Raw genomic sequence first — 11,062 nt, 5'->3', positions numbered from 1 at the left:
GGCGAGAGAAACAAAACAATAAAATGACATAAATAGGTATAACACATTTTCCTCTCATCTTTTTATTCTCTCAACATCCTCATACAGCTTTACAAAAATTATTTAATTGTTATTGCAGATTAAAATTCGACTTGAATAGAATAATTTATCTGTGCATATATTTTATTTAAATTTAAATTTTGGTGTACACAAACATCTATCTATAAAAAGTAAAACTTTTTAATTTACATTTTTAACATTTCTAATATAGTATATAAACATGTTGTTCTTTTTATATAATATATTACAGTGGAAGGTCTTTACCCTTTAAAAGATTCTTTAGTGGAAATTTTCTTTCTTTACGACAACATGGATCTGTCAAATTATCATCAATAATTTTTATATTAAGTTGATCAACTTTTTCATCGATCATAAGTGATAATCGAGGTAAAAATGTATCCCAATCAAAATGTTCTCGTTCAAATGAACTTTTATATCTTTCAATAGTTGAAGGATCAATATGCAAATCATGCATATCTAAAGTATTTTCAAATATTTCTTTTCCAAAATCTATTTTACAGTCACATTTACGTTTTTTTATATAAATAAAATGTAAATCCATAACATTGGTACCAGTAAAACCAGTTTTAAATAAATCTGAACCTTTCTTAAATCTAGAATATAAATTGTATGTATTGTTTTCTTTTAAAGTATTTTCAGGTAACATATGCTCTACTTCCATCATTTGAAGTATAAATGGAAGTACAGTATCAACATGGCCTTTATCTGTTTCATCTTTATTAATGTCAACTTCTTCTTTTGACATTTCTAACTCTTTACTTGTTAAAAAACCACTTAATTCTTGTCTTTTGCATATTTCTTTATGTTGTTGCTGTTGTATGTTAAATTGTTCTTGTTCTTTCTCTTTCTTTTTAATAGCTTCTTCCTTTTCCTTTACTTGAATTATCACTCTTGAAGCTAAAGATTTTACTTTTGTATATACATCATGAATTAGTGGGCCTATAGCAGGATACCCAAATGCACCTGCTGCATCAGTTGGACCATCTTGACCATCTGTTCCTGCACTTAACATTATTATTTCATATTCCGAAAATCGAGGATAGCTTTTAATTTTTGCCAACCAATCTAAAGAAAAATGCAGTGCTAATTCTTGATTTCTACCTCCTTTCCCATTTCCTTTAACCACTACCGTTGGTTCTCCTCCTCCAATCAATACTAATCCTTCTTCGCTCACGTTATCAATTAAATTAAAAATCTCATCTACTTTAGCAGCAGATAAAGAAAGTATAGGAATATCTTTTACTTTTTCAAAAAACTCTTCTTTTTCTAATGTTTTGTCTAATGCAAGGCATATTAAACTTGTTATATGAGCATATGCTAAACTAACATCATGTACATCACCTACGACATCAGACCTTAATATTATTGGAGTTAATTTATGATGGTTTGCTTCTAAAGAAGCTGCTTCAATTGCCACAGTATTATTTCCCAAAATAATATTAGTTACATGTTTAAATTGCTTTTTTCTTCGAATTAGTAATTGTTTATCTTTGAATCTTTCTTTTGATATTAAAACTTTCTTTACATCTCCTTCTACATATTCAAATAAGTTATACTTTTTCAATATAGCTATTACTTCTTTTGGCTTTTTATCACTGTATACTGTTGGGCCACTAGCAATTAACTCTATAGGATCACCTACAATATCAGACAATATTAAACCAATAATTGAAGCTGGATAAGCCATTCGAGCTAAACCACCACCTTTCACCATAGATAATTTGCTTCTAATTATGTTGAGTTCTTTAATATCAGCTCCTGCTGCTTGAAGCATTTTACACACATGTAATTTATCTTCACAATCAATTACTGGTCTTGGCATATAAAGCAGTGCAGAACCACCACCAGATATCAACACAATTAAAATATCATTTTCTGTGAGGGATTCTACTAAGTCTATAATTTCATGTGTTGTCTCTAGAGATCTATCATCTGGTTGATTATTTTCAGAACCTTCATAGTATTTTACTACACCAGTTTCTAATAAAGGAAAATATGATTTGTCTTCAGACTCCCATAGTACATTCATTGATGCAGAAGGAACACTAACTATACCCTTCTTCAGATATTTGCCAAGTATATGCTCAAGAACTATTGCCATACCCATGACAGCTTTGCCAAAACCAACTAAGTAAACATTTTCTTTGAGTTCAAAACTTTGGTCTCCAATGAATAAAATTCCATCTTTAAAATTAACCTTATTTTTTACAAGAATTTGTGGTGAAACTGCATTAACACCAGCAAAATACATATTTTTTAATACGGATTTGGATTTTTCCATAGATCTTATATCAGTTGACATTTTTCTACATGTAAATTTTACTGTGTTTGATAGGTTAGATTTAAAAAACACTGGACTACTGAAACAATGTCAAAAAATTAATCGTGAATATATACCAAAATATTTTATTATTAGAACAGTAAAAAATTTACCTATATTGTATAAATTTATATATTTTTTCGTAGTGCATTTCTAAATTACTGTCACAAATGCATTTTTATAAAATAGATAATGTCAAATAAAAATTCTCACTTTTTTTTACAATCATTTTTAGATACAATTTTCACGTATTACATCTACATTTTATTAAATACTTATTCTATACTATTATGCTATTAATCATTTTAATATATATTGTTGTATCACACACAGAGTGTGTAAAAGGAGGAAGATACAATACGTGTCTATATTATATGTACGCACACGCACGCGTGTGTGCATAAAACTTATATATATGTATAGCTATAATATTTGTAGCTGCCATCAACGAATAATAATCAAAAGTTGTTACAATTTTGTTACAATTCGGATCTTTGTGCCTGATGGATTGCAGCTGTTCGTTCCGCTTTATAAAGGGTATGAAAGACAATTTTTAGGCCTTGCATCAAGTTTGACATGAAATATTCAAAAGATTTATGTATAGAATCTTCACGAAAAACAATGTTTATGACTCTAATCCGAATTATGTTTAATATCAATATAATGCTATATAAACTTGCAATTATAGATACAACGTAATAGTACAAATTAATTTTTATTCCTTTGATTGTTTAATAATTGAAATACCTATCAATTTAATAATATTTAAACATTTAAAATATAAATGTTTAAATATTTTTAATAAAAAAAATGAACTAAAATCGTGTGTCTAAACAAACTTCGGGATAAACTTGTAATTTTTTATTTAACAAATCAAAGACTTATGAAGCATAAACCGAGAAAAACTCCCTTACTGTTCAAATAATTTGTGGCCCTGAAAAGGGCCATTTGATAAAAGTTGTTTATGTTTTCTTTTCAGTTTTCCTTGGTAGAAGTGCCGCTTGAATGTTTGGTAGAACACCTCCTTCGCTAATAGTGACTCCAGCCAATAATTTATTCAATTCTTCGTCATTACGGATAGCAAGTTGAACATGTCGTGGAATAATTCTAGATCTTTTGTTGTCTCGTGCTGCATTTCCAGTTAATTCCAGAACTTCAGCAGCCAAATATTCCATAACTGCAGCTAAATAAACTGGAGCACCAGTTCCAACACGTTCTGCATAGTTACCTTTTCTTAGAAGTCTATGAATACGACCGACCGGAAATTGGATTCCAGCTTTAAGGGAACGAGACTTTCCCTTGGTTTTTGTTTTTCCTCCTTTACCACGGCTGGACATCTTGAATTTTTCAAAATAAGAACTTCTCTAAAAGACCTTCTATACACAAACGATATGAAGCGAATGTGATCCTGCGAGTCAATGCTGTGAATATATAGGGGTTCATGGCATCTAAATTTAACCAATAGCAGACGAGCAGCGTTCTTATTGGTTCGGAAGTACAATAGTTCTATAGTCTGTCAGTTTATATTATTTTTATAAATTAATGATCTTCTAACTTGATAATATATTTGAAATTTTATCTGATTCCTGAGTTTTGTCGGCTATTTATGGCTATTGTGTTTCTTTTTTATAATGTTACGAACAAGTATTTTTTATATTGATATATAACATTTAAATATTATAAAAGAATATATTATTAATGCAAGAAAAATTTTAACGTTTGTATAATTAAAGGTATTTTATTTAATATGTAAGTGTACTTAATTTTTGTAAATTATAACTTTTATTTTTAATATTATTTTACATAGTTAAAATATTGGAAATTGTGAATATTGCACAGCCATTAGCAGATTCGTTTTATTTGTGATACTAAAACAAATTTCCCAAGTCATACTACAAGGAAGTTGTTGCAAATGGTGGCACATATTTAATATACATGTGTACTTATTCTTTGTAAATTATAACTATAAATACTTTTAAAATATTCAATTTATTATATTATTTTTTATATATTCCAAATTTTTAATAAATATTTTACTTGATAAAACACTGTGTGCTTAAATTGGAATATAGGAATTATGATTTAAATGCTATATACACAGAATTTAATTTTTAACACGATGAAGTAAAATAATAAATTTATGATACGAAACAGTAAAGTGATAAAGTGATAATAAACAGATTAAATTTTATTTTCCAATAAGCAATTGACAAATTAAATATTGTTGTAATACATTGATTAATTGTGTATTAATGACATAAAGAATAAATAAACAATAAAATAGAAAAAATATTATTTTCAAAAACATTTTAGAACTAAAAACGTTTTACTAAATTTTCTTAGTTTTATTATTAAACTAGTACTGTTAATATTACATATATATGTTCTTTTTATTTTTTAAACATATATTACAAATTTGAAGTTTCACTTCAATTTTTTAATTTATTTTGTAAAATTTAGAGATATTTTATTAAATTTATTATTTCATATTTACTTCTTATATTTTTTATTGAAAATTATGTAATTATATAATTTGTTATTTTAATTTTTGTACATTGGTTTCGCATGTTCTTTATTATGAGAAAGAAACAGTATAACTGGTACATTTTTAATTTAAGAAAAGAAAGGAAAGAAAAAGATCCGTAAAAATATGTTAGATATCTTATGCGTATAAAATCAATTGCATCGTGAGAATGCAATGATAGTACCAGCGCACCAATCATATTACTGAAAAGCATCAACGACTCCAAGTTGAATGCTCATTGGTTCGGTGCTACCTACACTCTAGTATATAAAAGCCACACTCCGTACACGGCAGTCATTCAATCGTTCGCTTGTCGAGTAACCTATACGGTTATATTCAACTTCCAAGTTCGATTACCTGAAGACATTGATATTTTACAATGCCGCCGAAAGTTAGTGGGAAAGCTGTAAAGAAAGCTGGTAAAGCTCAGAAGAATATCAGTAAAGCTGACAAGAAAAAAAAGAGGAGGAGGAAGGAAAGTTACGCTATTTACATTTATAAAGTACTCAAACAAGTCCATCCTGATACTGGGATATCTAGTAAAGCAATGAGCATTATGAACAGTTTTGTTAATGATGTTTTCGAACGCATTGCTGCAGAAGCATCAAGATTGGCACATTACAATAAACGTTCTACCATTACTTCTCGCGAAATTCAAACTGCTGTAAGACTACTGCTACCTGGTGAATTAGCAAAACACGCTGTCAGTGAAGGCACCAAAGCAGTCACGAAATATACCAGCTCAAAATAAGCAATATTAATTATTGCTTGAAGAAACGGTCCTTTTAAGGACCAACAAATTTTAATTACGTGGAATATTCACTTTGGTTTTTAAACCTCAAATTTTATAATTTCAATATCATATATTCTATTTCTTCCGTTATTCATATATAAAGGTTTAGTAATTTTATTATAAATTACAATTCTGTCGCAATTTACGAACATTTTATATGAAATGTATTTTTTAAACATTTAGAACTGAATTACAATGTTCTCTATAAAATTTAGGTGAAGTTCAGTAAAGTGTCATGTATAAGTTTGGATATGAAAAATGAAATATTATGTAAAAACTTGGTTTTATAAATAAAATGAATATCATAGCTTTATCATATTGTTACAAAAGAAGAACAATAAATGTTAAATATAATAAAATTAAATCTTTTCGTACTTTTTATTTCAATATTGAGTACTACTTCGCTGACAAATATCTAAATATGAAGGTGTAAATATATTGAATTAGAATTTAATTCTGATGTAACATAATAATTATAAAATGTATTTGTTGTAATTCTTCAAAATTGAAAATTTTTGCGCAGTTTTTCTGATATGCGTGAAGTGATACTCATTTTGTTTTCCACTAAATCGTAATTAAATGCGTATCTACCACGATTTAATAACGAAATTCCCTAGAAAGTTTATTAATCGTGAATGTCAGGTTTTCAAAATGCGTGTATACCAATAACTTTCTATGATACTACGTTACTTGTGTAGGATGGAAACGTTGTGATTACAACTATAAAGGTAGGAGCGGGATTATTGCGAGTGATTCACTTGTACGTTTATTTATAAGAATTTTAGGTAGCCTGATATTTGGTTTAGTAATTAATTCGTCGAAATTTTCTTATTAATCAGTGACAAGATAACATATTTGTGTTAAACTGTAAACATGTCTGACGAAAAGAAGGTAACACTTTATAACCTTAAAACCAATATAATGGTAAGTGACGATTCAAGAACGTCCTTTGTTACAGGAAACGAAAACAGAATCAGAGCACATAAATTTAAAAGTGCTGGGACAAGATAGTGCAGTGGTTCAGTTTAAAATTAAGAAACACACACCACTCAGGAAATTAATGAATGCTTATTGTGATCGTGTGGTAAGTATATGATTAATTTATTATTAAGTTTTGTTGTTAAATAATTTGAAGTTATATCTTCTAAAATAATATGTTCTATATTCAATTCATGTATTTGTACTTTATTCGTAATGTAAATACTTAAAGATTGCTATATGTACAATAGTATGAGTGTTACATTTGTATAGGGCTTGGCGATAGCAGCAGTAAGGTTTAGATTTGATGGTCAGCCCATAAATGAATTAGATACTCCAACAACCCTTGAAATGGAAGAAGGAGATACAATAGAAGTTTATCAGCAACAGACAGGAGGAGGATTGTGTTGAGATTTAAGATTGTCCTTCAATAGTTTAAAAATGGACTTGATAAAAAATTTCTGTTCCAGTGCTTACTTAAAAAAAGAGGCATGAATTATTTTCTATTTTTTCTGATACAACAGAATACTTCATTTCATAACGTAATGTGGGAAAGTTGTTTACACTTTTTATATATGTCAAATTTAATGTCTAGATGCAGTTCAATTTACATGTTCGTTTTATTTGAAAAGCAATTTTTTTTACATACATTTTATATTGTTTAATATCATCAGATAATAACTTAAGATTTTAATCATTTACCACACTGTAGTATTACCTAAAATTTTTAATTATTCTGATTTTACTATTTGTAAAAATTAGAAAGACTATTTTTCTCCAAACGTATCATTTCATTTTATAATAATTTGGCTAAAAATATTGTAAAACAGGCTTACTGCTATGTTATTGTTAGTGATATACAATGTAAATGAAGGCACATTAGTTGTCTCTTCAGCATTTTGCACTATGTAGAAAACACATCTACATCATACAAACATATTACTTACAAAACATAAGATTCTTTGTAAATGATTTTCATAAAAAGCAAAAAATTAATAATGTAAAATTTTAAATTCTCTTAATAAATTTCATCTTTTTAGGTACATTCGTTTATTATAACAGTGTACAGATAGGACAATGACAAAGAGCATTATTAAACAAACATTATGTTAGCATTTAATAATGTAACTATCTTTAAAAAGTTCGTAAAAATTTCGTTTGTGTTTCATAATTGAATCCTAGTGTTAATATTACACTTTTACTTTCCATAAAAATAATATTACTTTGTACATGAACAAAAAATAAATTGTGTCTTATCTTTTCTATAAGAAATCGCTCATTTTTTAATCATTTTGGTTCTCTTTTAAGAAAAATATTATATTGTATATCAGATTAAATTATAAACTGATATAATATAGTTTTATAAATACAAATTTAAAATAATTGTATACCAAAGTATTCGATGAACTTAGAGTATTCAAATTATAATGTTACAGTATATAGTAGTCAACGATTAAAGAAGAAATGTTCCTATTAATTTTTTACCGAGATTGTTTTAGATTGGTACTCATGAAGCATTGTTCGCACAGTTTATCAGAGTGCGTATACATTAAAAACAACTGTTATTTATAAAATTAATCGACTTGAGTTACAACTTTTCTAAATACAGGAATATAATAATTTGAAAATTTTCTTCTTTATTCTATCCCTACTTTAATTCTGACCGAATAAGGTTTTCTTAAATTTTCGTAGTTAGATCAATTAGATGGTAAATTAAATTTCACCGAGCCAATTGATGATTTTATTTCCGATTTTATTCTATCCCACGTTAGAAACTATTAATTTATCTATATTTCTGTGATACATAAATAAACTCGAACCTTTTGAACAGCATATTTTTGACCTTTGAATTCTCATTTTTTTTTTTTGTTTTTTAATGTATTACTTGCAACAAATATATTGGGCAATGTACATATGTATTTTTTTCCTGAACGTCTTACACAATTTTAATTTTAAAAGCCAGTTCAGGCGGTAATGTAACGATAACTTGTGTCTAGTGATATTAAAAATACCTAGAACAATATTTCTAGGAATTTTATTTTTAAAATATAAGAAATAAAGCACGATTTTAATCCCCTATATAATAACAAGTGAAAGAACATGGCGGTCAGTTGATGGGAAGGCGTATGTAATCGAAACGTTAAGTTACATTAATTTTGTAATTAATAAACACTTGTAAATAATAACAATTATAATAAACTTACATAAACAAATACTTATGATAAACTGTAAATAAGTAAATATATAATATACTATTATTAAAAATTGTGCAAGTGAAATGTGCTTGCGGAATATGTTTACCGTACATCCACAAAATTTATAATTTAAAAAAAAAAATTTAATATTATATTAGTTTTCCAAAATTTGGTTTAAAAAATGGCTGATTCGGAAGAAGAAAATGATAAAGACATAATATCTGGAATTAATATGACTGGTTTTTTATTTGGAAACATTGATGATAATGGTCAACTAGAAGATGACATTCTTGATCCAGAGGCGAAGCAACATATAGCGTCATTGGATCGGCTTGGATTAAGTTCATTTATTCGTGAAATGATGCTAAATGAAAGTATCACTGAAGAGAAAGAGAATGAATCAACTGATAAATTTGAAGAAGAAAATGATATAGTTGATGAAAAAGATAGTAACTACGTTGAAAAATCACCTAGTGCTCTTGATTTTTCTGACATAAATGAATTAGCAGAGGAAGAAAAAGAGGAAAACAGTAAGTATGAGTAGAATAATTAAAAAAATTAGAATCAAAATTATATTTTTTATTCAAGAATTAAATTAGACATAGATGTAAAATATTTGCTTTGTTTATAATTAGTACTTTAATGGCTAGATAAACAAGACATGTTTGAAAGAAAAATTGAAAAGGAAAATGCTGATTACGATGCAGATGATGAAGAAGTTATTAATAAATCTGATACACAATTAATGCCACCTCCTCCAATACCTGAAGAAAAGGAAATACTTACTGCAGAAGAAGCAGAAGCTGCTCGTCAGCGTAAATTAGAAACCCCTCTTGCTTCTATGCTACCATCAAAATATGCCAATGTTGATGTGACTGAATTGTTTCCTGATTTTCGAACGAATAAAGTTCTAAGATTTTCAAGATTATTTGGTCCAGGAAAGCCTAGTAGTCTTCCACAAATATGGAGGGGTGTTAAAAAAAGACGTAAAAAGAAACGACATCATGATGTTAGAGATTCTGATTCTGGTTCTGATCAAGAGGAGAAGAAACCAAAGTTTAAAGTGTGTACAAATAATAACTCAATTTTAAATTGATAATCATATATTAATAATTAAACATTTTTACATTAGGGTTGGATGATGCAATATGGTGCAGATCCAACTCCTGATATGTGTTGCTCTGATGATGAAAATAAATTATTAATGCCAGTGGAAGATAAAGAACAAATTGGTAAAACAGGTGAAACTGGTGAAAATGGAGATATGGGACCAAAAGTAGCAGATTGGAGGTTTGGCCCTGCACAGCTTTGGTACGATATGTTACAAGTTCCAGAAACTGGAGATGGTTTTAACTATGGATTCAAAATTATTGATAAGGTAATTAATTTACATGCATGTCAAATCATTGAGTAATGTATTGAATATAATTTGAAGTTCATAATTAAATGTTTCTAAAAACCAATTTATCATAGAAACTGCTATTATTATATTTCTAATAGCCAGATGAACTAAGCATTAAAGACAATAGAGATACTAGAGATACTAATGAAGAATTTTCTGATGATGCATTCTTAATGGTATCACAATTACATTGGGAAGATGATGTCATATGGAATGGTGATGATATAAAGCATAAGGTATATTATATTTTGGTATAAGATACTTTCAATTAGAAATTTGTGTAAAATAACAAGTAAGAATATAAATACTTTGAAAGGTATTACAGAAATTAAATAGTAAGAATAATGCAGCTGGATGGGTACCATACAGTGGAAACAGAACTGCTCAGGCATTCAGTCAACCAGGCAAAGGTGCACCTGTTCCAGTTGCATCAAATTCACGATTAGCCACTTCACAAATTACAGCTTCATTACATATGCAATCTCAAAAAACTAAAATGTAAGAAAAATAGTAATTGATTTATTGTAATATAATTTAAGAATTATGGTAGATATAATTGTTTTTCATTTTTATTTATATGCTCAATAGGAACATGAATAAAGGAAATCAACAACAAAGCAGAGAAGAAAATTATGATGATACTTGGTATTCTATTTTTCCTGTAGAAAACGAAGAATTGGTCTATGGACTTTGGGAAGAAGAAGTAATTTGGGATCCTGAAAACATGAGAAAAATTCCAAAGCCTAAAATTCTTACCTTAGATCCAAATGATGAAAATATTGTTCTTGGC

General features: G+C 27.9%; 5 protein-coding genes across 9 annotated transcripts in view; 3 read left to right on the top strand and 2 right to left on the bottom strand.

Annotated features, from left to right (window-relative positions):
- Nucleotides 1-283: 283 nt before the first annotated feature.
- On the bottom strand, nt 284-2,531 carry LOC108554386 (glycerate kinase). Its single transcript, XM_017909647.1, has 2 exons — nt 2,494-2,531; nt 284-2,420 (listed from the first exon to the last, which is right to left on the bottom strand). Exons 1-2 carry the CDS (start codon nt 2,529-2,531, stop codon nt 284-286), a joined length of 2,175 nt encoding a protein of 724 aa, XP_017765136.1.
- An 811-nt stretch (nt 2,532-3,342) lies between these two features.
- LOC108554380 (histone H2A) lies at nt 3,343-3,717 on the bottom strand. Its single transcript, XM_017909640.1, has one exon. It carries the CDS (start codon nt 3,715-3,717, stop codon nt 3,343-3,345), a length of 375 nt encoding a protein of 124 aa, XP_017765129.1.
- A 1,507-nt stretch (nt 3,718-5,224) lies between these two features.
- LOC108554385 (histone H2B) lies at nt 5,225-5,706 on the top strand. Its single transcript, XM_017909646.1, has one exon. The coding sequence runs from the start codon at nt 5,284-5,286 to the stop codon at nt 5,653-5,655; it is 372 nt and encodes a 123-aa protein (XP_017765135.1). The 5' UTR covers nt 5,225-5,283; the 3' UTR covers nt 5,656-5,706.
- Nucleotides 5,707-6,381: 675 nt separating this feature from the next.
- On the top strand, nt 6,382-7,238 carry Sumo (Small ubiquitin like modifier). 3 transcript variants are annotated; one of them, XM_017909678.1, is made up of 4 exons: nt 6,382-6,425; nt 6,537-6,588; nt 6,656-6,781; nt 6,949-7,238. In XM_017909678.1, exons 2-4 carry the CDS (start codon nt 6,571-6,573, stop codon nt 7,084-7,086), a joined length of 282 nt encoding a protein of 93 aa, XP_017765167.1. In that variant the 5' UTR covers nt 6,382-6,425; nt 6,537-6,570; the 3' UTR covers nt 7,087-7,238. The 3 variants fall into 3 exon arrangements, with proteins under 3 accessions (XP_017765167.1, XP_017765168.1, XP_017765166.1); XM_017909679.1 differs by having other exon boundaries at nt 6,389-6,457; XM_017909677.1 differs by having other exon boundaries at nt 6,405-6,588.
- Nucleotides 7,239-9,051: 1,813 nt separating this feature from the next.
- Nucleotides 9,052-11,062, top strand: part of Taf1 (TATA-box binding protein associated factor 1) — a 7,425-nt gene continuing 5,414 nt past the window's right edge. Inside the window, exons 1-6 of one of the 3 annotated variants that reach the window (XM_017909673.1) lie at nt 9,052-9,400; nt 9,521-9,933; nt 10,003-10,248; nt 10,371-10,508; nt 10,589-10,770; nt 10,861-11,062. In XM_017909673.1, coding sequence (XP_017765162.1) covers nt 9,052-9,400; nt 9,521-9,933; nt 10,003-10,248; nt 10,371-10,508; nt 10,589-10,770; nt 10,861-11,062 — 1,530 coding nt within the window. Of the gene's footprint in view, nt 9,401-9,505; nt 9,934-10,002; nt 10,249-10,370; nt 10,509-10,588; nt 10,771-10,860 lie in introns of all 3 variants that reach the window. The other 2 variants (XM_017909674.1, XM_017909676.1) reach the window with 2 other exon arrangements.

The sequence above is a fragment of the Eufriesea mexicana genome, unplaced genomic scaffold (genome assembly GCF_001483705.2).
Source record: "Eufriesea mexicana isolate 0111107269 unplaced genomic scaffold, ASM148370v2 scaffold20249, whole genome shotgun sequence".
In the NCBI taxonomy this organism is placed as follows: domain Eukaryota; kingdom Metazoa; phylum Arthropoda; class Insecta; order Hymenoptera; family Apidae; genus Eufriesea; species Eufriesea mexicana.
Note: the sequence above shows the minus strand (reverse complement) of the source record. Positions and strands in the feature narration are given on the sequence as shown.

Coding starts and splice junctions, on each gene's coding strand:
- LOC108554386 (XM_017909647.1), bottom strand. CDS start 2,531: ATGCACTACGAAAAAATATATAAATTTATACAATATAG. Junction 2,421..2,493: donor TATAAATTTATACAATATAG/GTAAATTTTTTA, acceptor ACATTGTTTCAG/TAGTCCAGTGTTTTTTAAAT.
- Sumo (XM_017909678.1), top strand. Junction 6,782..6,948: donor ATGCTTATTGTGATCGTGTG/GTAAGTATATGA, acceptor ACATTTGTATAG/GGCTTGGCGATAGCAGCAGT.
- LOC108554380 (XM_017909640.1), bottom strand. CDS start 3,717: ATGTCCAGCCGTGGTAAAGGAGGAAAAACAAAAACCAAGGGAAAGTCT.
- LOC108554385 (XM_017909646.1), top strand. CDS start 5,284: ATGCCGCCGAAAGTTAGTGGGAAAGCTGTAAAGAAAGCTGGTAAAGCT.